General features: G+C 40.7%; 1 protein-coding gene across 2 annotated transcripts; it reads right to left on the bottom strand.

Moving 5' to 3' along the window:
* Positions 1-787: 787 nt before the first annotated feature.
* On the bottom strand, positions 788-27,668 carry pms2 (PMS1 homolog 2, mismatch repair system component). Of its 2 annotated transcripts, XM_078240610.1 has the most exons (16): positions 27,454-27,616; positions 25,524-25,663; positions 23,964-24,050; positions 23,042-23,157; positions 21,693-21,795; positions 20,478-20,661; positions 19,385-19,552; positions 12,973-13,070; positions 10,256-10,355; positions 9,664-9,748; positions 8,979-9,131; positions 5,814-6,702; positions 3,736-3,903; positions 3,064-3,164; positions 2,140-2,309; positions 788-1,193 (listed from the first exon to the last, which is right to left on the bottom strand). In XM_078240610.1, the coding sequence occupies exons 4-16, from the start codon at positions 23,124-23,126 to the stop codon at positions 1,050-1,052; spliced, it is 2,448 nt and encodes an 815-aa protein (XP_078096736.1). In that variant the 5' UTR covers positions 23,127-23,157; positions 23,964-24,050; positions 25,524-25,663; positions 27,454-27,616; the 3' UTR covers positions 788-1,049. The 2 variants fall into 2 exon arrangements, with proteins under 2 accessions (XP_078096736.1, XP_078096735.1); XM_078240609.1 differs by lacking the exon at positions 23,042-23,157 and having other exon boundaries at positions 27,454-27,668.
* Between the last annotated feature and the right edge of the window lie 65 nt (positions 27,669-27,733).

Here is a 27,733-nt window from a genome sequence, read left to right as displayed (position 1 = left end):
CATCCACTGTCCTACCCTCATCAATCATCTTTGTCACTTCCTCGAAAAACTCGATCAAGTTAGTGAGACATGACCTCCCCTTCACAAAACATGTTGCCTCTCACTAATACGTCCACTTATTTCCAAACATTACCCCATGACAAGATAGGGGGTTCACCAGGGGATTCATTGGGATGGTCCTGATGCCAGCAACCCATGCTGGTGTGGAGGGAGAACATGCTGCCGCTGACAGGGGTGGGGGCGAGAGAGATGGCAGGTCTCCCAGTTCACTGGGAAATTGGGGCACCTCCCAGAATGGCACCCCACACAAGCTGCAGCTGGCTTCACTAACATACTTGGGCTCCACCATTACCCCCCCACAGGTGCAAATCTCCCAGCTGTCAGAAAAAAACTGACAGTTTGGGAAGATTGCAGTGCCAAACGTGACCACAAAAATGGTGTGGAACATTCTTATTTTCAGACTTTTAAGACACTTAGAATTTTTTTGGAAAGATCGCCCCGTAGTGTCAGCCTAGATTTTTGCGCTCTACAGTGGACTTTGAATCCACGACCTTCAGACTCGGATAAGAGGGCCACCAACTGAGCCCGGCTGACGATGAATTATTGTAGCATCATTGCTTGATTTTATGCTAGAACAGAGGACAACAGGCTGCTTAATCAGCCCAAAGACATCAATTCTAACATAATGCAGACTGGAACACATCTTAATGATTAGTTCAGAATGGGCTTTGCCAGTCGATCTTGTTCCAGAATGCAGGTTTTTGAAGAATGTACGACTTTCACACTTCCAGGCAAAAATTCAACAAGCCATTTGTTTTGAAAACAAGATAGCAGTGATTTTAAAAAAAATTGCAATGAAAACAAATTCACAGAAGTAAAATATTGATTAAAATTGCAGTTTAGCATATACAGTATTCCAAAAACAGGGCAATTCACTCACTGCCTGTACAAAATAATCAGCTCTGATTATTACATTTTAAAATGGAAGCCATTCAAGTAATATAACATTCAATAATTAGTCTCATATACAATGGCTGAACATAGCCCATTTATTCCACCACTATCATGTCCAAGTTGGCTAAATGTCTCATGGTTGGACGTCCATGTGGGCAGTTCCAGGGATGCTCTATTTCACCCATGTGTGTAACCAACTTCTTCATCTCACTGATGTTAAGCGCAGTTCCAATCATCACCTGGGAAAATAAAGAGTTGCATAATTTAAAGCACAATAGTACTGGCTGCAACCTCCTTACTTCAGATGTCATTTATGCCAGTGTCCCCTTTGACAAGATAGGGGGTTCACCAGGGGATTCATTGGGATGGTCCTGATGCCATCTTGTCTTATTGCTTATTCCTCACTGGAAATCCAGGGCAATGAGTGATTATGGGACTATTTTCCTGCAGAGGGCATCATAGTTTAGTCTGTTCCTCTCCTCTTCACCCGCACACACTTTCCAGCAGGGATCATTAATTGATTCTTCCCTTGCCCAGTTAAAGGGTATTTAAATAAATTGAGGCATATTTCCACTCCATCTGACGAAGGAGCAGCGCTCCGAAAGCTTATGGTATTTGCTACCAAATAAACCTGTTGGACTTTAACCTGGTGTTGTGAGACTTCTTACAGTGTAACAGCGCATGGGACATGCACTCAATCCACTGGGGGAGCATATATGGGAGAAACCAACAGCCAACACATCTCAAGGAAAGAAAAGCATTGCCCGATGCACAGGGTGCTCAATTTTGGAGTATGGGGGAGAAATCTAATTAGTTAAATAGCTCTTTTAATTATCCAAAACTTGAATCAATACAAAGCGGCCTTTATAAAAGTTTGAACGTAGAAAATTGGTGGCATGTAGCTTTCTGGTTGTACTAAGGATGATCCCTATTAGGAGCGTCGCTTTGGGTTTCTTGATGTCAATTTCCAAGAAAACAACAGTATTATTCTGCAGGATCAACATCATTGCAGGGAAAAAGATTCTATTGAATCAGCAGCGAGATTGCTGTTCAACAAGGACACAAATATAATGATCCTTCTGATCCTCAGCTTCCTGTAAGATCGTGCAATGGGTTTAAGGATTATGCAATGGATTAGTGATGACTGTTAAATGCACTTGTGAGAAATGTTTGAGGAGCACTTACCGACTTTCTACAAGCTCTGGAAGCAAACATCTGCCTGACTCTGGATGGCCGGCACATGACCCCAGGGCTATCATTCAGCATGAAAATCAGCTCTTCAATATCCTGTGGACCAAATGTCCAGTTCTTGCTCATTGGCAAGGAAACCAACTTCACTCTGTCAGTGGGAAGAGCTGCATGGAAAACCACCAAGAACAAAAAGACACATTCAATAAGCATGTGTTGAATAAAATGGGCTGATGATCTCAAAAAGGCATTGGTTCAATGTTTCAACTGTTTCACAATAATTCCTCTAGATTAGCAATGTTTGAAGAAGATAATTAAGAAGTCTCACAACACCAGGTTAAAGTCCAACATGTTTATTTGGAATCACAAGCTTTCGGAGCACTGCTCCTTCATCCTTTATCCCCACTCACCCTGATGAAGGAGCAGCGCTCCGAAAACTCATGATTCCAAATAAACCTGTTGGACTTTAACCTGGTGTTGTGAGACTTCTTACTGTGCCCACCCCAGTCCAACGCCGGCATCTCCACATCAAAGATAATTGGGGCGGCACGGTGGCACAGTGGTTAGCACTGCTGCCTCACAGTGCCAGGGACCCAGGTTCGATTCCAGCGTTGGGTCACTGTCTGTGTGGAATTTACCCATTCTCCTCGTGTCTGCGTGGGTTTCCTCCGGGTGCATTAGGTGGATTGGCCATGCTAAATTGACCCTAGTGTCAGGGTGATTAGCAGGATAAATTGTGGGGTTGTGGGAATGGGCTCTGGGTGGGATTATGGTCGGTGCAGACTCGATGGGCCGTATGGGCTCCTTCTGTACTGTAGGGATTCTATGATAATTAATACATCTATAATAAAATAATAAAATCCTTGAACAAAGCAAAGCTCTGTCCTGTGTTTTAAATACAGAACAAGGAAACAAACCAACCTTCCTCGTTTACAACAAAATCAAAACCATTCTTTCTGAAAATGTCCATGTTTTCCACCAATACTGTTTCATTCACTGCAGTTAAATGAAGACTCTGGGGCCTAGAAGTTGAAAACAACATTTAACTATATGAATGGAGAAGAATATAATCTTTAAAAGAAGCAAGTTTAAAATCTAACTTCCCCCATGACAGGAATATTTATAGATTGTGTACAGCAAAACACAGCTACAGGCAATTAACTCCATATGCCAAACTTAAATATGTTAACTCAATTATTCAATTCACTCATGTAGTAGTGGTCACGGTGCAATTGGAGTACATTCAATCTAACACGGAAAACCATCCTACTACTAGGGGATGGGAAGTGTATGTCTCTCACTGAGGATTAGTCATTCTACAAAGATTAGGAAAATAGGAACAGGAGTCGACCATTCCACCATTCAATTAGATTATGGTTAATCTGTACCTTAACTCAATCTGCCTAAACTCCATATCCTAGGAAAAACATATTGATCTCAATTTCTAATTGTTCCAAGGCCCACAGCCTTTTTGGGGGAAAATTCCAACACTTTCTACTAAGACTATAAAGTTTAATGAGAAGTGCATTACAGGAAATAATCAATAATTTATTTTGGATAACAGTGTGACAAACAACAAAAAGACAATCTTACACTATCAGCTTTTGACCGTGAAGAACTGTGTGTTGCTGCAGCATTTCAAAGTTGTACTTCTCATCAGTAGCGTGCTGGTCCACAATGAACAGGTCCGAATCCAGCTTGGTGATGATAAACCCCAAGTTAAACTGGCCAATAATCTCCATACTGGCAAATCTGTCTTTGCTGCAAACAGTACAAGACAAGGCCACTGAAGATACAAGGCTAGAGAAAAGTTCCATTATTCCGAACACAAAATAAGATTTAATTTGAGACGTAGCATAGCTTATATTATCTATATCAACAGGTAGTCATAGATAACTTACATGGCACAGCAGTTAGCACTGCTGCCTCACAGCGCCATGGACCTGGGTTCAATTCCTGCCTCGGGTCATTGTCTGTGTGGAGTTTGCACATTCTGCTTGTGTCTGTGTGAGCTTCCTCCGGGTGCTCCAGTTTCTTCCCACACTCCAAAGATGTGCGGGTTAGGTGGATTGGCTGTGGCAAATGGTCTCTTAGTGTCAGGGGGATTATCAGACTAAATATGTGGGGTTACGGGGATAGGGCCTGGGTGGGATTGTTATCAGTGCAGGCTTGATGGGTCGAATTGCCTCCTTCTGTACTGTAGGGATTCTACTCTACATATGCCAACACAATCTTAAGTTAAGACTTCTTTTCCTCCCAACAATGCAATCAATTGGTAAAGAATCAGATTTTTATTTGAACTTTGTTTTCAAGAGATACGTTGTTGGCTTAGCTCAGTCTGGCTTTGAGTGCTACCAACTAACACTCCTGCGCTGTACCGAAAGCGTGCTGCTTTATTTACAGTGCTGCATTTTGGATGAGATGCTAAACTGAGGTCCCATCTGCTTGTTTAAATGGACCATAAAAATGCTGACAGGTGGAGTGATATTCAGGAAGAGTGATCAATGGAGCAAAGTGGACCATAATTATGTTTAGAAATAGTGTGGCCTTAAATTGAAACAACATTAGCGACACTTAAAAATTAGCAATAACATTGCATTAAGTGAAACCTAAGAGCTACTCCAGTGGATCTGTACAACAAACAGCTGGAGCACTTACGCATGAAACAACTTATTTAAAAAGGAGCTGGATAAATATCAGGTTGTAGAGACCTGTACATACTGAGATAATGGATTATCTAAATCAATGGTTCGTGTTGCTAAGATTGAGGAAGAATCATAGAATCCCAAGAGTGCAGAAGGAGGCCACGATGATTAGCATTGAACAGGGAAGATAGGGGGTTTTTGGTTTGTGCCTAAATTTGCTTCCAATTCTTCAACTGTTAACAATAGCTGAGATAAATCTGCCCTTAGCTTTGATTACTGCAAGAGAACAATTTATATGAATACAAATACAGAAAATGCTGGAAAATCTCAGCAGACCTTTGATGAAAGGTCATCCAGACTTGAAAAATTGGCTCTACTCTCTCTCCACAGATGCTGTCAGACTTGCTGAGATTTTCCAGCATTTTCTGTTTTTGTTTCAGATTCCAGCATCCACAGTAATTTGCCTTTAATTTATACTCCATAGAACATTCTAGATCATGCATTACATAGTCTTTGCAATCAGGCAAAAACACGTGGTGATTTATAATGTATAAACCTATTCAAAGCAACCACGAATGCATAATACAAATGATGAATTTGGAGATACAGCAAGAAGGTGGTTATATTACTGGAATGATAATTCTGAGAGCTGTCTAATTCCAGAGACGCAAGTTCAAATCCAACCACAGCAGTCAGGAATTTAAATTCAATTATGAAATAAATGAGAAATAAAAAGCTAGTATCACTAATGGTAACTATGAAACTACCAGATTGTATAAAAATCCATCTGGTTCACTAATGTGCTTTAGAGAAGGAAATCTGCTGTCTTTACATGTTCTGGCATACCTGCGATTCTAGATCTTCTGCAATGTGGTTGACCCTAACCTTGAAATGGCCTAGTAAGCCACTCAGTTCTAAGCGATGCGATGGAGAGTTCTCAAGGGCAAATATGAATGGCCAATAAATGCTTGACAAAGACCGCACGATTCTGAGAATGAATTTTTTAAATGCTGACAATTTAATTACCTGATCTCTTTTCGGAGTTCAGCCTCTGCTGCTTGATTGTCTCCTGGACTAATCTGGGCTCGAAATCGCCTGCATCTCTGTGCCTCTTTCTGCTGTGCTTGCTGCTTACTGACCAACTTCATCCTTTCAGCAAGAAGGCCCATAGAAAAAGGGAGCTTCACAACCCTTTTATTTATTTCTACTGGTATATCAACTCCTGAAGTCTGAAACATCCCAGGACCTGAAGACAAGCCATCATCCAAACACAAGCTGCCAGTCTTCATGCGTTTTATGCCCTGGGTGATATAACCGTGTGAGCAAAAACCCGCCGCCAATGGTTGGCTGTTATTTCCTGTTGAATCGACCTTTTCTGTTAGCACAGCAACGTTAGGTACCAAAACCTCACAGCCAGTCATTTCAGTTCTCAGTTCGTCTTCTCCTTTCCCAGTTTCTGAAAAATTCTGGAGTACTTTGGGCAAGCTAACCGCACTGTCAGAGCCATCAGTAAATGTGGACAAAGCATTAGCCTGTGGTGTGTCACAGCCAGGTTCTGAGCTCGCTGTTGTGCTGCTTTTCCCAGAATCTGTATCACTTTCAGAATTCATGGAGTTCTGCTCCATTTGTCCAGGATTTCCAGATTCTGGGCAGCAGTCAGTCCTACATTCAGGCTGAGGGTTACTCAGTTTACAACTGGTGAAAAACTTGTGTAGTTTTCTTTGAACCGTTAAGTCCTGTTGTTTGTTAGACTTGGGCCCGCATAATGATGATTGGTGGAGGGAGTATGCCTCACGTAACCTGACAATGCTTGCATACTTCTCTTTCTCTGAAAATGATTGCACAGTTGTTGATTCCTGCCTGGTTGGAACAGAGGACTCTGTACTGATTGGCTGGGTAACTTTTTCAGAGATTCCTAAAATTGGGAGCAAAGCTTAATATTTAGAATCACAAAATGATCTTATCCAATATTACACTTTATGCTGGTTAGACCTTTATCATTCAGTCAGTAGAAAGGCACACCTGATTGGGCAATTTCCAATACACTAGTTACTCAAGTTTTTAAATTTGTTCCTGCTTTATGGATGTCACGGAATAAATTAGATATAGCCCTTAGGGATAAAGCGATCAAAGGATATGGGGTGGGGGAGGGGATGGTAGAATCAGGATATTGAATTTGAAGATGAGCCATGATCAAAATGAATGGCAGAGCAGCCTTGAAGGGCCGAATGGCCTACTCCTGTTTCTAGTTTCTATTGATTTCAAGAAGGAATGCAAGCCGGGACTGTAGTCATGCTTGAACCAAATAAGGCACATTGCATGGTAAAGTTCTCTTCCCTGAAGTATATTATGAACCACGTTTTTTTAAAAAAAATCAACATTCTGGCAACTTTTCATTGTTTTTTTCTGGTGTCAGCCCTCAGATGACCAGATTTACAGATTTTTTTCATCATGGGATTTGAACTTGTGACCTTTGGGTTGTTAATTCAGTGCCAAAACCACTGTGCTACAAGTTAAAGAACTATTATGTTAATATTTTTGGTTGATGAGAAGGCTAAAACTGGTGTAATTTTGAAATAGGAAATGTTCAGAAATGAAAAAAATTACAAAGATTGACAGCTTTGAATTAAAAATATACTTATAATGGCAAGCGAAAAGTCAGCAACAATTATAGTTTATACATATAGCATATGCACAAGTAGCATTGTCTCGGAAATAATTTAACCATAATTAGTTGCAATTTAAAGCACTCAAAAATTCAGAGCCCTTCACAAAATGTACTTTCAAGTACTACAGAAGTATTTTTTACTTGAATCATTCCATCTCTAATTCTCAAGGTAGCAGTTATACAACTAAATTAAAAATATTTTTAAACCATTCCACATAAAACATACAAGCTTAAAATTACTATCTGTGATATTATTGCATGAACACTTGTCACCTTCCTACGCCACTCCTGGGTCACATTACCTTAACTGAATTATTGCTGATATAGCAGCAGTCATTGCCAATCCTTCAACGCCAATGAGTCAAAATTCTGGAGTCGCTCACTAACAGCACTGTGGAGGTATTATCATCACACAGACTATCATGGGTGAAGGTGATTCACTAACACCGTACCAAGATCAATTGGAGATGGGCAATAAACGCTGGCTTTGCCAGTGATATCCACATTTCATGAACAGACAGAGAAGAGAGGAATTTTATAAAAACACGTTATGTGTTTGTTTTCAACAATCTTAAACAAAACTTCTACAGAATTATGCTATGAAGCGTTTATATCAGAATGATGTGATTCCGAAAGTGATGAGATCACATTTAGCAATATATTAATCTACAATGTAATTATAACTCACTGACATATATTAATCTACAGTACTTGCAGTTCACTGACAATCATACATTAACTAATAGTTACACTATAGGTTTTTATTTTCAATAGGCTTTGATAGAATATTTGTCCTTCTATAGTTTGTTAAACTTGTAACATAGAACATAGAACAGTACAGCACAGAACAGGCCCTTCGGCCCACGATGTTGTGCCGAGCTTTATCTGAAACCAAGATCAAGCTATCACACTCCCTATCACCCTGGTGTGCTCCATGTGTCTATCCAATAACCGCTTAAATGTTCCTGAAGTGTCTGACTCCACTATCACTGCAGGCAGTCCATTCCACACCCCAACCACTCTCTGCGTAAAGAACCTACCTCTCCCACCATGAACCCTATAGTTATGCCCCCTTGTAATAGCTCCATCCACCCGAGGAAATAGTCTTTGAACGTTCACTCTATCTATCCCCTTCATCATTTTATAAACCTCTATTAAGTCTCCCCTCAGCCTCCTCCGCTCCAGAGAGAACAGCCCTAGCTCCCTCAACCTTTCCTCATAAGACCTACCCTCCAAACCAGGCAGCATCCTGGTAAATCTCCTTTGCACTCTTTCCAGCGCTTCCACATCCTTCTTATAGTGAGGTGACCAGAACTGCACACAATATTCCAAATGTGGTCTCACCAAGGTCCTGTACAGTTGCAGCATAACCCCACGGCTCTTAAACTCCAACCCCGTTAATAAAAGCTAACATGTTGCATGCTTGAACTAAAGGTCAGCAATTGTAGAATATTTTATCCTCAGTTTCCTCACACTCCAAAGTCTTTTTTTTTGTTGAGAAGAACTGTCACCATGTTCCTTACCTGGCATTTGAAGAAACTTCTGATTAATGTTGAGCTTGTTAACATTAGAATCGTACATCTGAATAAGGGATGTCTTTAGGATTGCAAGAAGCAACTTTTCCTCCTGAAGAAGAATTTGTCTTTTGTCTGGTGTAACATTGAGGTCAATACACTCTAAAAATGGCAAAGCACATCTGGTAAATGAAGATAGCTGAATTTATCAGGAGGGTACATAACACCTATGTTGTACAAGTCAGACGTCCATTACTACAATCAATACACAATTTATTTGTTTTTCCCATTTAAAACAAACGATTTAACGCATTAGAATCCTCATAGAATCCCTAAAGTGCAGTAGGACATTTGGCCCATTGAATCTGCAGCCAGGCCCTATTCCCGTAACCCCTTATACATATTTACCCTGTTAATCCCCCTAACACTCGGGTTAATTTAGCATGGTCAATGCACCTAACCCGCACATCTTTTGGACTGTGGGAGGAAACCAGAGCACCCAGAGGAAACCCACGCAGACAAGGGGAGAATGTGTAAACTCCACACAGACAGTGACCCAAGGCCGGAATTGAACCTGGGTCCCTGGCGCTGTGAAGCAGCAGTGCTAACCACCGTGCCACCATGTTCACCGTGTTTCTCAACCAATTTATTTGCAAATAAAAAGTTCCAAAACATATGTCTGACTATAACTTACCAGAATTAACGCAGATGTTCAAGGCAACAAATGGATACTGATGTCTGTTGTACATGTGATATACTTCATTTACAAGTTTGGAAACCTAAAAATAATGTTAAACCACTTTAGTCACCACCAAAGAAACAAACACAATGATAGATGGTCACATCTAGTAAGACCGCATATTTTACTTCTCCAGTGTTCCCAACATGTCAATTATTTCAATTTTTTACCATCCCTCGAAATGAGCTGTCTGCCAAGGGAAGGAGTTTTTCATTTATTCCTAGGAGAAGGTTCATTGATCTCAGTTGGACCATTGCAAGCCATCAACACTGATCAGGGACTTTTGACAAAGAACCACTAGCACAGACCAGATCAGAGACTGACCATAAAGAATCAAGGACACAAACTATAATCAGGGACTGGACGCATTTAATGATAACTGTGTTGTGAACAACGCTTGTTAATTATAACCCCTCAATTGCATGAGGCCAATAGTAGATTGTATGGTTGGCTGTAGCCATTGCAATGATATGCATGTCAACAGTCACTCTGTCAGAAGTCACTCTGATTTAATAATTCACAAATTCTCATAGTTATTGCTCCTTACCTTTGTTGGATCACATGGTCGCTGATTGATAAAGAAAAACTGTCGATCAGTTGAACTCCTGCCAACGCCATGATCGCTACGAGACACGAAACCTATGATTCTTCAGTGTACCACAGAAAGAAAAGTTACTGTTATTGACCATAAAATATCATTCTTCAGTACTTGTTGCCTAATCAGCAGAACAGTGGTGACCCTCTATTCCCTCCGTGCTGTTGTTGCCTCTAAAACGGCTCCCAGGACAGAAAGATGCTTCCCATCACTGATGTTTAGTTGCCATTAGTTATGCAGATCTGACCAAAGGGTCTTGATGACAATTATGTAAATCCATTTACAGAGTAGAAGAGGAGCATGTGTGTTGAATAAGCAACACCTTGCTATTCAACACATGAGGGCATCATTTCTGTCCACATCCAGGACCGACACACACTCACTTGCACTAGAGGTCACTAGATAATATTCAAGAGGTTTCTCTATATCTCTATTCCCCTTCTCACCTGGTGCACTGGACGCAATTTCCCTATCTTGTTGGACTCCTACCTGGAATCTTCCCAGTCCGAGTGACTTAACTACTCACTAGCTTCCCTTAGTCATGGCAGGAGGTGGAGCTGCAGGCATCTGACAGCTCGTTAGAAGGATATGCAACAAGAGGGAAATGAAGGAGGGTGGCATAAGATAGTAAGGAGGGCGACATAAACACCAGCATGGACTAGTTGAACTGAATGGCCTGTTCCTGTGCTGTAAATTCTGCGTATGCTGTCTCGCACAAAACACTTTCTTTCCTCTTCAAGTATATTCAACTATGAATATGTTCCCATTATTGTACAAAAAGTGGGGAGTTTAAGGTACGTTTGAAAGTCTTTGGAAACATTGATCAGAAAATGAATCATTTGAAAGCACTAATACCTGTAGGGCTCATTGACAGCCACAGAAAGGCATTTGATTCACATTGTAAATGATTGCACACTTGGACTGGCATGATTCATCATTTACAATTAGAAAGCGAGCACATAAAATGTGGAGCATTTGAAGATGTCAACGCAAAACTACTGTAATTTATTAGTACAGTATATGGCTTTCTTTTTAAGTGGGATATTTCGATTCTTTCATTTGCTTGCACCTGCCCACGCATTCTACATTCCAAGAAACATCATTGTTCAGGAATTTCAAAACTGTACAAACCCCAGAGGCTTAAAAGCCGAGAAAGTTTTCTGATGCAAAAAGCAGAATGAAGTATGTCAAAAAAATTCTTCCCTTTAAGCATTTAGCATTTCTTACCCCCTATGCGTTAGCATGATAAAAGGGAATATGAAGAGCTACCTTCATACGTTACATATGTTCTCAGGATATGGGCAACACCGGCAAGGGCTCCTTTATTACCCATTCCTAGTTGAGAAAGTGAAGTCTTTTGTTCTTAATTTGTACGAATGTATGGCTTTCTGCAAAGAAATACCTGCATTCTTATAACGCTTTTCATAACCTTGGGATATCTCAAAGAGTTTTGCAGCCAATAATTTTTTTTAAGTGTACTTGTTGTAATGCAAGAAGTGAGGCAGTCAATTTGCACACAACCAAACCCCATTGTGAAAATGACCAATTAATCTGCTTTTTGGTGATGTTGGTTGATGAATAAACAATAGCCAGGACACAGAAATAAGTCCCCTGCTCAGTTTCAAATGGATTCTGTAATGTCCGCCCAAGAGAGCAGTTTGGGGGCCTCAGTTTAATGTCTCATTCAAAAGATGGCACCTCTCACAATGCAGCACTTGGAACATCAGGCTGGATTATGGATTCCTGTCTCTGGAGTGGGATTCAAACCCACAACCTTCTGACTCAAGTGACCAGAGTAATACTCAACTGAATCACAACTACACTTGCTAGGCCAATTCAGGGAGCATAAAGGTCAAACATATTTTGTGGACTACAATTGTCCTGTATAGGACAGACCAGGTAAGGGCAGCATGTTCACTTCCCTGACACGCATTAGTAAACACAGTAAGAAGTTTAACAACACCAGGTTAAAGTCCAACAGGTCCAAACCTGTTGGACTTTAACGTGGTGGTGTTGTTAAACTTCTTACTGTGTTTACCCTAGTCCAACGCCGGCATCTCCACATCATGACACATTAGTAAACCAGTTGAGTTAATATTCCTAGTAACAGGCATCAAATTGCCAGGTTAATTGAAATCAATTCACAACATTTGATTTTACAGCGTAGACAATCTGAATAATGCGCTGTAGCTACTCCTCAAGGCATCTTTGGCAGGAGCTCCCAAACCCATGACTTCCATAACACAGAAGGAGAAAGGGCAGCAGACACATGGGAACATGAGCATCTCCAAGTCACACTCCATCTGATTTGGAAATATATTGCTGTTCCTTCATTGTCACTGGGTCAAATCTCTGGGACACCGTCCCAAACTACATTGTATGTGAATCTACACCACATGGAGTACAGCAGTTCAAGGCAATAGCTAACCTCCTTTTCAAGGCAGCTAGGGATCGGCAATAAAGGCCAACCTTACCAGTGGTACCCACATTTCATGAATGAAAAAAAAATCTTATTTTACAATTGTTCAATTTTTGTCCACTATTAAAACAAATGTTAAAATCAGATACATTATATGGCAGTAGAGGAATATTTAACCCCGTGAGCCTGTTCCGGTATTCAATGAAATCATGGCTGACTTAACTCCATATATTAACTATTGATCACTCACCTGTACAGCTTTTCTGGAATGTCAGCAAGGTTAATTCCATAATCTTCACAAATAGCCTCACTAGGGCTTATTTGAACAAAAGGGACAAGATTCTGTAACTGGAAAGCGCAAATGAAAGCTACGTAGAATCATGTAGAACAGAAAGACATCATCTCTGAAAGCACAATCCAATTATACCCATTTTCCTTAGCACCTTCTCAGCCTTCTGTATCCTCATTTACATTCCCTTTGTCCCATTCCACGCCACCCCCCACCCCCATAGTATAAATCTCTGATTCTCTTTGCTCTTAGCTCTGGTGAAGGGTCATCTAGACTTGAAACGTTGGCTCTATTCTCTCCCCACAGATGCTGTCAGACCTGCTGAGATTTTCCAGCAGTTTCTGTTTTTGTTTCAGATTCCAGCATCCGCAATGTTTTGCCTATACCAATTTTCCTGTTCTTTCCCTGTAGTCCTTCCCTTGAATTATTTATTCAATTCACTTTTGAAAGTTGTTACTGAATCTGCTTCCACTACTCTTTTAAGTAGGACATTCCTCACTTCTCTATTTCAATATTGGTTATACTGCAATTTGGATAAGAGGTCTGGCTTATGTTTAACAGGCACATTTTCGATGGCAACATTAGTTTTTCACAACATTTGATTTTACAGTGTAGACAATCTGAATAATGCACTGAAGCTACTCCTCAAGGCATCTTTGGCAGGACCTTCCAAACCCATGACTTCCATAACACAGTTAGTAATACAGATAAAAAAGGATTAACATGTATATGACATCTTATTCATCTTTATTTCTTAGATTGCTGCATAGACAAACATGGCAGCTATTCTGCATGAGCAATGTCATCCCAAAACTCCTGGGAGGAATGTGCAGCAGGTTGGGATCACTATGAAACAGACTGGGAGGAGTATAACGCAGGTCAGGATCACTTAAATGAGACAGGAAAATAAATCAAACCGTTACATCACAGGAAGGTTGTATGTTGACTGGAGAGCATTGTAGCTTTACTTCCAACGGTTGGGAAGTTAGTCTAATGAGTAGGAAAATTTTAAAAGTACATTTATTTTGATAACAAGGGTTAAATAAAATATTTCAATTAACCTCCTTATATTTAAGTGACAACAGAATAAGTGGGTAGATGTGAATGTTTTAGGTTTTATTATCTAAAAGAGGTATGGTAGGAGAGCTCTGTCCCCTGGAATGCACGTCCTGTTTTGTGTAGGAACTCCAGGATATTTCCTGTGTCCTAGATAACCTTGTGTGCAAGAGGTAGAGTCATTGTAGCAGCTCAAACTCTGCTTTTAAAACTTGAGCAGCAGCTGGCTTCACTGTGGTACATCTGCAAGATTGACATCTTTGTGAATAGCATATTTATAGATATGATCACCCCGCAGCTCAAGAGCATGCAGGAAGGGAGGGAATGAGAGACCACCAGGCAGTAAACAAGGAGTAGGCAGGGAGTGCTGGATTCACAAGTTCATTCTCAGTCTCCTACTAGTACTCAGTTCGGAATACAGTTTGCAGATGTAGATAGCCACGTAGAAATATGATGTTGCGGCAATAACAGAGACCTGAATCAAAGAAGTTCATCAAGTTGTATTATCAGTGGGTTATAGAAAAGCAGTTTTGTGAGTAGTGCATGAGGTTACAGTAGGAGGTCATTTAGGAGTAAGCAAAACTCAATCAAAAATACCTTTATTAGCCTGGACTGCATTTGAGGAACCTTTCACTAGGGCCCTAATTGATTGCATGGAACCCCTGCCTAAAACAAAAAGTGGGAATCAGTATTGGTTGACCATAATGGATGTATCCACTAGATTTCCAGAGGTAATTCATTTATATTACAGCTAAGAGGATCGTAGAGGAGTTACTTAATTTTTTAAAAACCAGATACGGACTGCCCACAGAAATCCAACCAGATCAGAGATCCAATTTTACATCAAAGTTATCCAGGGTAGTTATAGAAAATGAAATGACCTGAAAGAGTTATAACAATCACATAGAGCTATATGTGAGAACAAACTGGGAAATACCAAAGTAATTTTGCATGATGTATAGGAAATGCTGTTCCAACTAAGCAACACCCGTATAGACTCAATCCACTAAAGTTGGCACAGGTTCAAAAAGAGATTGAAAGCATGCTTAAGAATAATGGAATAGAAGTGAGTTGCAGTGATTGGAGTTCACCCCAGAGTGATGGTACCCAAACCAGATGGTACACAACGATTATGTCTGCACTATAAAAAAGTCAATGTGGTTACAAAGTCAGATTCATATCCTATTCCTCGATTGGAAGACTATAGAAAACGCAGGGCAAGCACGTTTTATTTCCAAACTGGAGTTACTTAAAGGATACTGGCAAACACCTTTATCAAAAAGGGCGAAGGAGATTTTGGCTTTTGTGACACCAAATGGTCTGTATCAATTAAAGTCATGCTGTGTGGAATAAAGAATGTGCCAGCAACATTCTAAAGACTAATCAACAAGGTCATTTCTGGACTAAATAATTGTGTGGTGTACATCGACGATCTGGTGGTTTTCAGTCAGACTGGAAGTAGTGTTTGGAGCATTTAAAGGAACTGCTTGTTCGATGACAGGAGGCGGGATTGGTGGTAAACTTGGCTAAAAGTGAATCCACAAAAGCAACTCGCATTTTTAGAACATACAATTGGACATGGACAGATGTCCCCAAGAAATGTGAAAAGTACTGGGGAGTTCCCAACACCATCAACAAGGAGAGAAGTTCTGAGATTCCTGGGCACGAGTGGTTTCTACAGGAAATTCACGCCAAATCTTAGCAGTGTGGTTGCTCCAGTGACTGAAATTTCAGTGGGCGTCCGAATGTCAGGAGGCAATTGACAATCTGAAAACTGCGTTAACCACCACACTAGTTTTGGTGACACTGAATTATACAAAGCAATTCAAGCTGACCATTGATGCACGTGATGTGGACATTGGTGCTGTACGGTTACAAGACGACAACAAAAGGATAGAAAGATCCGTTCAAAAGAAATATTCGACCATCATGAAGGAGACATTGAGTTTGGTGTTGGCACTGCAACATTTATGTTGCCGGCAATTCATCAAAGATAATTGTTCACACTGACCAGAACCTATTGAAGTTTCTGGGGAAGTTTAAAGATAAAGATGCAAGATTGTTTGGATGGAACTTATTATTACAGGCTTTAATTTGAAGATTATAAAACACGGCAAGAAGAAAGAACATGACTGCAGATGCTTTATCATGACTTTGATGTGAAAGAAGGAGAAAAGAAAAACTGAACTGGACTATATTACTGTTAAATTTGCATGCTTAGATGTAATAAGGTATACATCTTATAGAGTACTAATAGTGTGACAACTAGAGGCTTTAGAAAAATGAAGCAATCTCTTCATATTGTTGGTTCAGTTTTTAAGGGAGGGTGGTGTGGTGATACTGTGCTATTGCTATATTTTATGTTTAAGGGGACTATTTTAAAGTTTTGTTTTTTTCTGCAGGCAGTCGGTTTATCTGAAAATCATGCAGCTCAGATACTGGGAAAGCAGGATAATTACTCCTTTTAGCAATGTAGCGTTTATTTAGGAGAGGACTAATGGATTTTTGTTCATGGATGAGAAGATCCCCTGGGGTTTTTTGATTAAAGGAATGGAAGGTGGGTTTAGGTATGCGTGATAATGTGGTTAATGGAGGAACTAGGTTTGTAGCAGAGAAATAGTTTAGAGTTGTTTCTGGCTGGGACTGTTTAAAGACAGAAGTCTGCAAGCTGTTCTGAAAATCAAAACCTCTTTGAAAGCTTTGTGGCTGTTAGCCCAATTAATAGCAAGTATGCCTGGGTTTGCTAACTGTATTTAAATTAACATTTGCATCTAAGAGGACACTGTTGCTTATTTGGAACTGAAATAGTGATCTTCTCAACCTTGCCCTTGCCTGAGAAATGGTGATCCTCAGGTTAAATCACTAGCAGTCAGCTCTCCCTCTCAAAGGTCAGAGCAGCCTATGGTCACCTGGGATTATGGCGACTTTACCTTTAGCGATAAGTTGGAAATTAGAGTTACTTCCTGTTTTTAAAACTATTCAACGATTAAAAATCAAGCTGTTTCATTTTGATAGAGTTATATTTAAACTGTGTTATGAATAACGCTTGTTTTGATAAAAGATTCCTAATTTGTCAGTCGAATTACCCCTGGGGTCCAGTCAGGCTTTATAACATACTTTAGGGTTTGGGTCCAGGGCCATAACATATTCAAAATCAAGAAGGATCTGGACAAATAGGGAAAAACTGTTCTCATTGGTGGAAGGATCGAGAATGAGGGCACAGATTTAAAAATAATTGGCTAAGAAACAATGGCGATATGAGAAAGAACCTTTTCATGCAACAAGAGGTTTGGATCCAGAATGCACTGCTTGAGAGTGTGACGGAGGTAGGGTCAATTGAGGCTTTCAAAAGGGAATTAGATCATTATTTGCAAAGAAAAACTTTGGAAGCCTACAGGGAAAAGGGAGGAGAGTGACACGAGGTGAACTGTTCCTTCAGAAGGCCAGCACCAACTCAATGGTTCAAATGGCCTCAGTCTGTGCTGTAACCATTCTATGATTATATGAGATGAATGGCTAGTTATTCTGTTCCTTAAGGCTCTGGTTGAGAGAAGTATGTCAGTCAGTACACTAGAAAAACTCCTTACTCTTTGAATAAGGCCTTGGGATCCTTAAATTTCCGTCTGAGCAGACACACAGGACCTGACTTTAAACATTTCATTTGTAGTTAGCACTATGCAGACCCCACCTGGAGTACTGTGCCCAGTTCTGGTGGCTTCATTACAGAAAGGATGTGGAAGCCATAGAAAGGGTGCAGAGGAGATTTACAAGGATGTTGCCTGGATTAGGTGGCATGCCTTATGAGGATAGGTTGAGAGAGCTAGGTCTTTTCTCCTTGGAGAAGCGAAGGATGAGAGGTGATAGAGGTGTATAAAATGTTGAGAGGTATTGATAGAGTGGATTCTCAGAGGCTTTTACCCAGGGCTGAAATGGTTGCCACAAGAGGTCACAGGTTTAGGGTGCTGGAGAGTAGGTACAGAGGAGATGTTAGAAATCATAGAAACCCTACAGTGCAGAAGGAGGCCATTCGGCCCATCGAGTCTGCACCGACCACAATCCCACCCAGGCCCTACCCCCACATATTTACCCGCTAATCCCTCTAACCTACGCATCTCAGGACTCTAAGGGGCAATTTTTTTTAAAAATCTGGCCTATCAACCTAACCCGCACATCTTTGGACTGTGGGAGGAAACCGGAGCACCCGGAGGGAACCCACGCAAACACGAGGAGAATGTGCAAACTCCACACAGACAGTGACCCGAGCCGGGAATCGAACCCGGGACCCTGGAGCTGTGAAGCAGCAGTGCTAACCACTGTGCTACCGTGCCGCCCGTAGGGGGTAAGTTTTTCACTCAGAGGGTGGTGGGTGCGTGGAATCGGCTGCCGGTAGTGGTGGTGGAGGCGGATTCGATAGGGTCTTTTAAGAGACTTTTGGATAAGTTCATGGAAGTTAGTAAGATAGAGGGTTATAGGTAAGCCTAGTAGGTAGGGACATGTTCGGCGCAACTTGTGGGCCGAAGAGCCTGTTTGTGCTGTAGCTTTTCTATGTTCTATGAGCCGAGATTGAGCTCAAGTCCTCATGTTTTTGGGCTCTTAATAAGCAAGTTGTAAATTACTGCTATCCAGCAGACAATTTGTTCAATGTGTGCAACGTGTACAATATATTCTGTGGGTATTAAAGTGCTTGGTATTTAATGATTTTTTTTGTACTGCTCATTGCTGCTGAACATAGCATTTCCCAGTTTCAGCATCAAGCTCACCCAGAAAAAGCTTTCCCAAACTCCACATCCCTTTGTTGCACATTTGTGGTATCTCTATTTCTCACACCACTGAGGCAGACACAGTTTGTATCTGAATAGGTAATGTTATCTGCCCTGTCCCATGGAAAATCCTTTCACCCAATTAGTCCATCACATTGTACAAATACATCAACCACAGAGAAGCCTGCTTGACATTGCGAGCTAAAAATAGACTGCCTGCATTTGGCAACTATGAGTGTGTGAAAGAAGCTAAAAGAGTGACTCACTCAGCTTGCAAACATACTGAATATTTGCTGACTATGTTACCTCAGCTGTACTGAGAGGTCTCCCCAACCCGATAGGCCCAGGATGAGGAATCCTCCGAGCACAATAACAGAGTGTGCCTGCCTCTGGCTGATAGTCAGGTAGCTGTTACAGTGGAATCCACAATACCTCAAGTTCTCCCTCACAGAGGAGGCAGCATCAACATTACTTTGCATACACTAGTGGATACACAAGATAGAGGTTGCTCGTGCAGCTGGAGTTCTTTTGTACTGGGCAGTTGCACTATATTTTACCTGCTTTGATCCAAATACTGCACTGATATTTTCCTTCAACGTGGTGCATCCACTGGTGCAGCAAACAGGATTCCTCTTTCCTTGTCCAAGCTGATTTATGCAATTTATCCGTACGCCTGCAGAAATGATGCAATAGGCCTGTAGCACCTGGGCCATTTTACCATATTCCTGTTTTAAATAAACAAAATTAAAAACTCCAGATTTATAATGGTGCAGCCTGAACATTAAACATATTTTTATTACAGGATGAATGTTGCAAGCAGACGCATTAGGAGAACCAAATGCCGAAATTTATACTATAAAAATGCACTGACGGTAAAGCTTGATAAACACATGAGGGGAAGAAGGAACAGAAGATTATTCTGAAAGAGTTAGATGAGTGGGGGCTTGTGTAGAACATAAACCTGGGCATAGACCCATTAGACTGAATGTCTGTTTCTGTGTCACACATTCTATGTTAAAAAAAACTTTAAAAGTGCTTGAAACTGAAACAAAAGCAAAAAGCGCAGGGAAATGCACAGCAAGTCATATATTTGTAAAATAAAAGATGGGTTCTTTACAAAGAGTTAACACTAAAATATTAATATTTTACAGGTGCTATACGTTTCCAGCTTATATTGTTTTTGTGCCAGTGTACAAATTCCAGCAATACAGCTAGTGGCAGTGAGTCAATGCAGAGCGGCATAGATAAAAGAACTCCAGTTCCTGAGCCATCCCATCTTCTTTATTGCATGTGAAAACAGTGTAACGACTTTAATCAGGCAATTAAGATTGGCCTGTTAGAATATGGAATCCCTGATTAAGGGCCAAATTGATGGGCCAATCAAGGAGCCACTTGCTTTGTATTTAACCAGGAGTGTCAGTTCCTCTGGCACTCCTAGTGTACACTGCTAACGAAAAGCACTCTGTATGCTGTTGTCAGACTTGTAAGTAAAGGGATTTTTGGTGAAGGGGCTTCTGCCTCCGAGGACCTATTACAGACAGGTACCGAGATTATTAGATCCAGGGAAGGATTTATTGAATTGAACATATAAAATGTTTAGTGTTGACTGCTTGGATTTTTTATGAAAAACTTAAAAAGACACAAACTCACCTTTTTAACATTTCGCTGAAACTCTTTGTGCCTGACCGGTAACGAGTAAAACAACTGCTGAACATTAACCGTCGTCCCTTGCTGTCGAGGATGCGGCATCTTTTCACGGATTCGCCCGTTATGGTCAAAGACCAGGCGGGTCCCGACCTTGGCGGTTTTGTGACATGTCACAACACTAAGGTCGCTGATAAGAACAAAAGGACATTAAGAGCACATTCCCAGCACCTCATCATACCATCCCTGCATCTTAAAAATTAAAACAAAGCAAAACCAGTAGATTCAAATATATATTCGTCAACTCCAGAATTGTTTACACTTATTGTTTTATCCCTGCACTCCCATAATCTGAAAATACCTGTCCTTCTTGCTCCCTACCTAAACAAAATGTTGGCCTCCCAATAAAAAAATAAAAAGATGTGTAATTATATAGTCTTTCACAACATCAGGATGTAACAACGCGCTTTACAGCCAGTGAAGTGATCTTGAGATGTTGTCATTGTTGTAATGTAGAAAATAACTTGAAGTCAGAACGCTTGTCCTCATCTATTAATAGCCCCATGGACTTTTCCCCTGTCTAAATCTACAACCCTTTTCACATTTTTCTTCAACTGTCCCACTTTTTATACAATCTCCCAAATATTGTATGCCTATGATTCTGGCCTTCTATGCTTTGAGGCAAATCTTTCAGTATAATGGACCAACTCTTTAAAACTGCATCACTCCATCCTCCCTTAAAATCCAATTTATAACACATTTCCTTGACAAAGCTCTCAATCACCCCTACTAGCCCCAACACTACCTGTCTTGGTAATAATTATTCTTACCCTAGTTACAGAGACTGTTGGTACAATTCTTCTGTTAAAAGCACTTTTTAAACACAGCTGCTTACAAATCGATGTGTGCAATCCCTACTGCACAGTTGTGCCTGGTGGATGAGTGTGTTCCTCCCCATTATATGGATTGTAGGAGCTCATAAAATTCCTCCCCCCAGAACAGGACTATCCCATCCAATGGTTGGTATAAAGGTGGTTGCAACCATGAAATGAGTAGTTATTTCAGAGCCTGTTGATTGTAATCATTCAGCCTTCAAATACTTCCACTATTTCACACATTCCTCTAAAGGAAGAGTTTGTAAATGCAAAGACAACACTGCCCACTGAAGATTACATGTAGAGTGCAACATAACTGTTGATAATGAAGGTGCGATCATAATACCTCAGGGCACACAAGGAGCTCAAAGCTTCGCCTCTAAATCCAAACGTCTCCACATGTAAGAGGTCGGAGAAATCTTGTAACTTGGAGGTGTAATGCTTCAGTGCTTTCAAATGAATAAACATAAGTTTGCGACATGCAAAAATATTTCTTACACAAAGGTGACTACAGTAATTTCTAAATCAGATTCGCAATTAAATTTTGAACAAATTTCACATTTTACTAACAAATCTTAAGAAATTATGCAAGTTTTTAGAATTATATAAATTATTCCAGCTTAAAATTTAGATGTTGATTGAATTCAAATTTCAAGCAAGAAGGGATGCCGGTGCTAGCTTCTTCATTCAGGGTCAGTGTAAAAGTTCTCTCAGTTCATGGACAATACTTAGACGCAGAATAAAGCTTCCTGAATCAGAGAAAAGCATACCCTTTGACTTTCAAATTTATTATTCAATTTATTTCATGTCAAACTTTGGGCAATTTTGACCTCTGCTTACTTAGACCCAACTTCAGATTGTCCAAACTCTCATTATTGAGGTTCCTCCCAGCCAACAATTGTAAGACTTTCAATACGAGCCCAGGCTAATTTCAAACTCAAATCGAAGTGTTGAAAGGTCTGTATGTGACAGCCATGTGTTTTATTATTTAGTTGAGGATTGCATTACGAATTATTGCACATGTGTGTACCTGCTTTTTAAGACATTACCACAAGTGATCTTTCTTACCACTGCACATTGCTATCCCAACATTTGCTATTCAATTTTGTAATCATAGATATTCAATTTTATTCAATATTCAATTTTGTAATCATATAATGTCAACAGTGACAGTGTAATTTCAGCATTTGGTGAACATCTGGCTCTGTGAATGAAGTCTTTGACTTCTCTTTCCCAATCTTGTATACAGAGTGATATACATGCTTTTGGGCAACACCACTGGTTCTGACGAAGGGTCATTCAGACTCGAAACGCTGGCTCTATTCTCTTTCCACAGATGCTGTCAGACCTGCTGAGTTTCTCCAGCATTTTCTGTTTTTGTTTCAGATTCCAGCATCCGCGATATTTTGCCTTTACCACTGGCAATTTAGTAGTCTATTTTAATCTTAACACATTAGAATTTAACTCATAAAAGACAAAATAAATACTGGCATCTGGCCTCACAGACACAAACAACGGCCATATTGTTAAAATAGGGACACTTCACAACATAAAATATACAAGTGGCTCTCTGAAATGAAGGACAATTACAAATTATAGACCATGAACAGTTTTTAACATAGCAAGCCCTATTTACTAAATGTATTTTACATCTTACACCACAGCCCCTGTAAAAGTTTTCCTGAGCAATGTCACCTGTGTCTAATTGCAGGCAGGAGATTGCAACTGAATTGTAAGGCATATGATGTGGGAGTGGTTCCAGTGTGCGGTCATAATCCATCTCTAGTCATAGAGTCATAGAATCAGAGTCCCTGCAGTACAAAAGGAGGCCGTTAGGCCCATCGAGCCTACACCGACAACAATCCCACCCTATCCCGGTAATCCTACATATTTACCCTGCTAATCCCCCTGAAAGCAGGGGCAATTTAGCATGGCCAATCCACCTAACCCGCACATCTTTGGACTGTAGGAGGAAACTGGAAGAAACCCACACAGACACAGGGAGAACGTGCAAACTCCACACAGTACACTGTCACTAACCAATTGGGGGAAAAAGGAACTTGCAAAAATCAGCCAGTTGATGCCAGTCCCTCGGTATCCATAATTCAAAGGTTTCACTGCAAAAAATATCTGAATACTAACAGAGCAAGCAATCTGTCAACTGTAGGAACAAGGAATAGGCCATTCAGCTCCTTCAACATGTTTCGCCATTCAATTAGGTCAGTGTTAACTTGTATCTTAATTCCATTATTAATCTCAGTTTTAACATTTTCAGTTGACCCCAAGCCCCCAACAGCTATTTTTAGGGGAAGAGCTTCTGCTGTAACCGACCAACTGAAACACTAATTGGACATGGTGTTGTGAGACTTCTTACTAATTGGACTGAAATTTAAATGCTAGTGTCAATTCGGATCTTCACTCAAATACATGGAAGGCAGGGGTTTATCAGATTTGCCTGGTACATCCGACCAATGGAATTCAAAATGCCATTGAGGGGATCCCTTCCTACACATTATGGAAGTGAATAGGAAATTATAACATTTCAAATATAAAAAACTGGATTGCCCTTCCATTTCTCACCCAGAAATTGTAACTATCTTTTAAAATTAAAACTTACTCAGCCCTTCAAAGTTTTTTTCTTCCACTCCTTCCCCATTGTCCGAGACTTCAATCAAATCCGCTCCAAACTCTTTCAACCTAATATCTGAAATACATGCAGCACAAGAGATAGGAATAAAAATGAAAGTACCAGATTGTTCTCATGAGGAAGTCTGTTGCTCTGGAAAGTTCAACTGTAATAGCGAGAACGGTTTGCCATGTGACATCTACTCCAAGCTGCAGTGGCAAACAGCTGTCCCTTTATAGAAAGCATTGCAGGCTCCACCACTTAGATCACTCATGTTTAAATTGGACAAATAATGAAAACCATTTGCCATTACTATCCCTTTATGTTGCGTTAAGCAAGCAACTTGGGCAGAACCAGGTATTCAGCGAACAATCCACAGCTCAGATGGAATTACCGTGAATACTTAATCACTGATTGATTTTGATTTGATTTATTATTTTCACATCTATTAGTATACAGTGAAAAGTATTGTTTCTTGCGCGCTATGCAGACAAAACATACTGTTCATAAAGAAGGAAACGAGAGAGTGCAGAATGTAGTGTTACAGTCTTAGCTAAGGTGTAGAGAAAGATCAACTTAATGCAAGGTAGGTCCATTCAAAAGTCTGACAGCAGCTGGGAAGAAGCTGTTCTTGAGTCAGTTGGTACGTGACCTCAGACTTTTGCATCTTTTTACCGACAGAAGATGGAAGAGAGTATGTCCGGGGTGCGTAGGGTCCTTAATTATGCTGGCTGCTTTGCCGAGGCAACGGGAGGTGTAGACAAAGTCAATGGATGGGAGGCTGGTTTGCATGATGAATTGGGCTACATTCATGACCTTTTGTAGTTTCCTGCAGTCTTGGGCACAGCAGGAGCCATACCAAGCTGTGATACAACCAGAAGGCATGCTTTCTATGGTACATCTGTAAAAGTTGGTGAGAGTCGTAAATGATACTGTGAAGGCACAATGGCACTGTGAAGTGCTGTTCATTACCAACTGAGGCATTTTAAGGAATTGTAAACACCAATGATTGACAAAGGGACAGCTTTCAAGCCTCATTTCATTTATTTTAAAATCAGGTACTAATTAGATGATTTCAAATGCTAAAGTGATAAGACATGTTCACCTTTAGTTTTTTTTAAAGAGTCTCTGCATATCAGTTATCAGAATTTCTTTTCCTAAAATTCCTCATCTTTTTACGTCTCCTATCGGCCTCCACAAAACTTACCTGAGCTGCACTTTCAATGACTTCCCCTTTCCCTCCTGCCAAGCTCCTGTTGCCTTAAGGAATTTAATTACATTAAAGTTGATAACTGAAAATTGGCACTGGTATTTGCTACCAGCTGTTAATTGAGGTATAACTAATGCCCCAGGAGGATGGATCTCTTCAAAACAGCTGTCTGAAATACACGAAAACACAACAACTTTATCTTAGAATTACATAGCACTGAAGGAGGCCATTCAGCCCTGTGTGCCCACTCCAGCTCTTGGAAAGAGTTACTTCCTGCTCAATATATAAATGTAAACTGCTGGAAAGTAAAATTGATTTGGATTAGTCATTTTTTTCCTCACCAATATTAGTAGCTCCAGCATCCAGACTATTTTCCACCAACTCTTTTACAGCAGTGCTGAGACTTAACACAACTTGCCCTGAACAAATCTGGTGAACTGACTGCCGGTCAATTGGTTTGATCACTCTTGCAGACGCTGAGCTAAATCAACAAGAAAATAGAACAAGATTGAAACAAAACCACACTATGCACATAAAATATGTTATGTCAGTTATGGTACAGTTAATAGGCCCACAACGAAACTCACATACAATCACTGTGGTTTAATATTGGATAAATTGAATTTTATACTGACTGCTTAAATGTACATTACATGTTATTTTCAATAATCTGACAATTTACTTTTTTTGTCTTTTGTTATATGGTTTCAGATCCATAGGGACTTAACACAATAACAGACAATTAAGTGCTGCAAGGCAGACTACAGTTTTTTTAAAATTGGAAGGCCTTCTTTTTCCATACTGACCTCATCACTCCTGATCTAATTCAGCCCAGTTTTCAGCAAAAGGTAGAAGTCACAGAAATAAAAACAAGCAATTGCATCTTTCACATCCTCAAGCATCCCAAAGCACTTCAAAGCCTTGGTATGTAGGCAAATACAGAAGCAAGATGACAGAACAGTCATCTTGCTTCGTAGTGGTGTTGATAGAGCATTAAATGTTGGCCAGGATGCTGTGGGAGAGCCCCATGCTCTTTTTTTCCCAAATATCACCAAAGGATCTTTGACAACTACCCGAGAGAGATGAGGTCTCGGTTTAGCATCTCTTCAGAAAGCGGTAGCCACTCCCTTCAATCCTAGAATGTGTGCTCGGCACTCTACAACAACAACTTCCATTTATATTGTGCCTTTAAGTAAAACATCCCAAGATAATTTACAAAATTGAGGCTAATGTTTTAAGTTTCCTTTGCACTTTGTTTTTTGTGCGGGCTGTTCCCCCTCCTTTTGGGGAGCTGCCCCTTTTAATTTGTCCTTAAGTTAATTTGAGTTCGTTTATTTGGCTGGTATCAAAAGAAATACAAAATTGAGACTGAGCCAAAGAAAAATATAGATGTCAAAAGTCTGACCAAGAGGGAAGCTTTAAGGGAGGTTTTAAACAGCCAACAATGGCAGAGCATTGGAAGTCTGGATGTACGGGGCCAGAATTGGAAGAACGTAGATATCTCAGAAGATTGTAGGGCTGCAAAGATTACAATAGGAGAGGGTAAGGACATGGAGGGATCTGAAAAGGATGTAAATTTTAAAATCAAGGTGTTATCAGACTGAGAACTAGTGCAGGTCAGTGAGCACAGGGGTAATGGGTGAATGGGACATGGTGTGAGTTTGGATAAAGGGGGCAAAGTTTTGGATGCAATAACGGGCAATGGTGGGTAGAAAAGAAAATCTTGCATTTATGTAGCGCCTTTCACAACTACTGAACATCTCAAAGCACTTAATAGCCAAAGAGATACTTTTTGAAGTTCAGTTACTGTTGCAATGTAGGAAATGCAGCAAGCACTTTGCACACAGCAATGTGCCCATAAGCAGCAGAGATAATGAGCAATTAATGTTTTGGTGATGTTGGTCAAAGAATAAATATTGACAAGGACAACTTTCTTGCTCTTCTTGCCTGATCTGAAAGTTGGCAGCTCTGGCAATGCAGCACTCTCTCAGTATTGCACTGCAGTGCCAGCCTGAATTTTATTTCTGGAGTGGGACGTGAACCCACAAACTCTGACTCAGAGAAGGCAGAGGTGCTTGCTGCCCCACTGCACCAAAGGCTGACCCATCCCGGTAAGAAGTTTAACAACACCAGGTTAAAGTCCAACAGGTTTATTTGGTAGCAAAAGCCACACAAGCTTTCGAGGACCATCCCGGTGCCAGGGGAGCTTGAAGGGAAAGTAGAGCGACTCCAGTCCACTGGGCCGAGGTGCATCGATTCTCTAGGACTCACCAGGCTTCCATCGCCCCCACAGAGCGGCAGTAAAACCACAGACAACAACTCCTATGCGCTCAGCCAGCGCCGAGCTCTTCACTTGATTAATGGACACCCCGCCAGACAGCCCCCACCGCCACCGGTTGCGCCTCAAGCGGACCAATCTGCCGATGCCTGGCGCGGCGGTCCGGAGCGCGGAAGTGCTCTCTGGGAAATGTAGTCCGAACGCGGACACTCCCCTTGCGAACCCCGCTCCGTCAAACTACAATACCCACAATACCAAGCGCCACTCAGAACC

Source organism: Mustelus asterias, chromosome 23 (assembly GCF_964213995.1).
Source record: "Mustelus asterias chromosome 23, sMusAst1.hap1.1, whole genome shotgun sequence".
NCBI lineage: Eukaryota > Metazoa > Chordata > Chondrichthyes > Carcharhiniformes > Triakidae > Mustelus > Mustelus asterias.
The sequence above is the reverse complement of the archived record's forward strand: the minus strand, read 5'-3'. Positions and strand labels throughout refer to the sequence as shown.

What these genes read in the sequence shown, in the direction of transcription:
- pms2 (XM_078240609.1), bottom strand. An exon ending in TGCTGGAGCTACTAATATTG is followed by an intron (nt 24,051 to 25,523) that starts GTGAGGAAAAAA and finishes CATGTATTTCAG; the next exon opens with ATATTAGGTTGAAAGAGTTT. An exon ending in ATTCCAGAAAAGCTGTACAG is followed by an intron (nt 10,356 to 12,972) that starts GTGAGTGATCAA and finishes GGTACACTGAAG; the next exon opens with AATCATAGGTTTCGTGTCTC.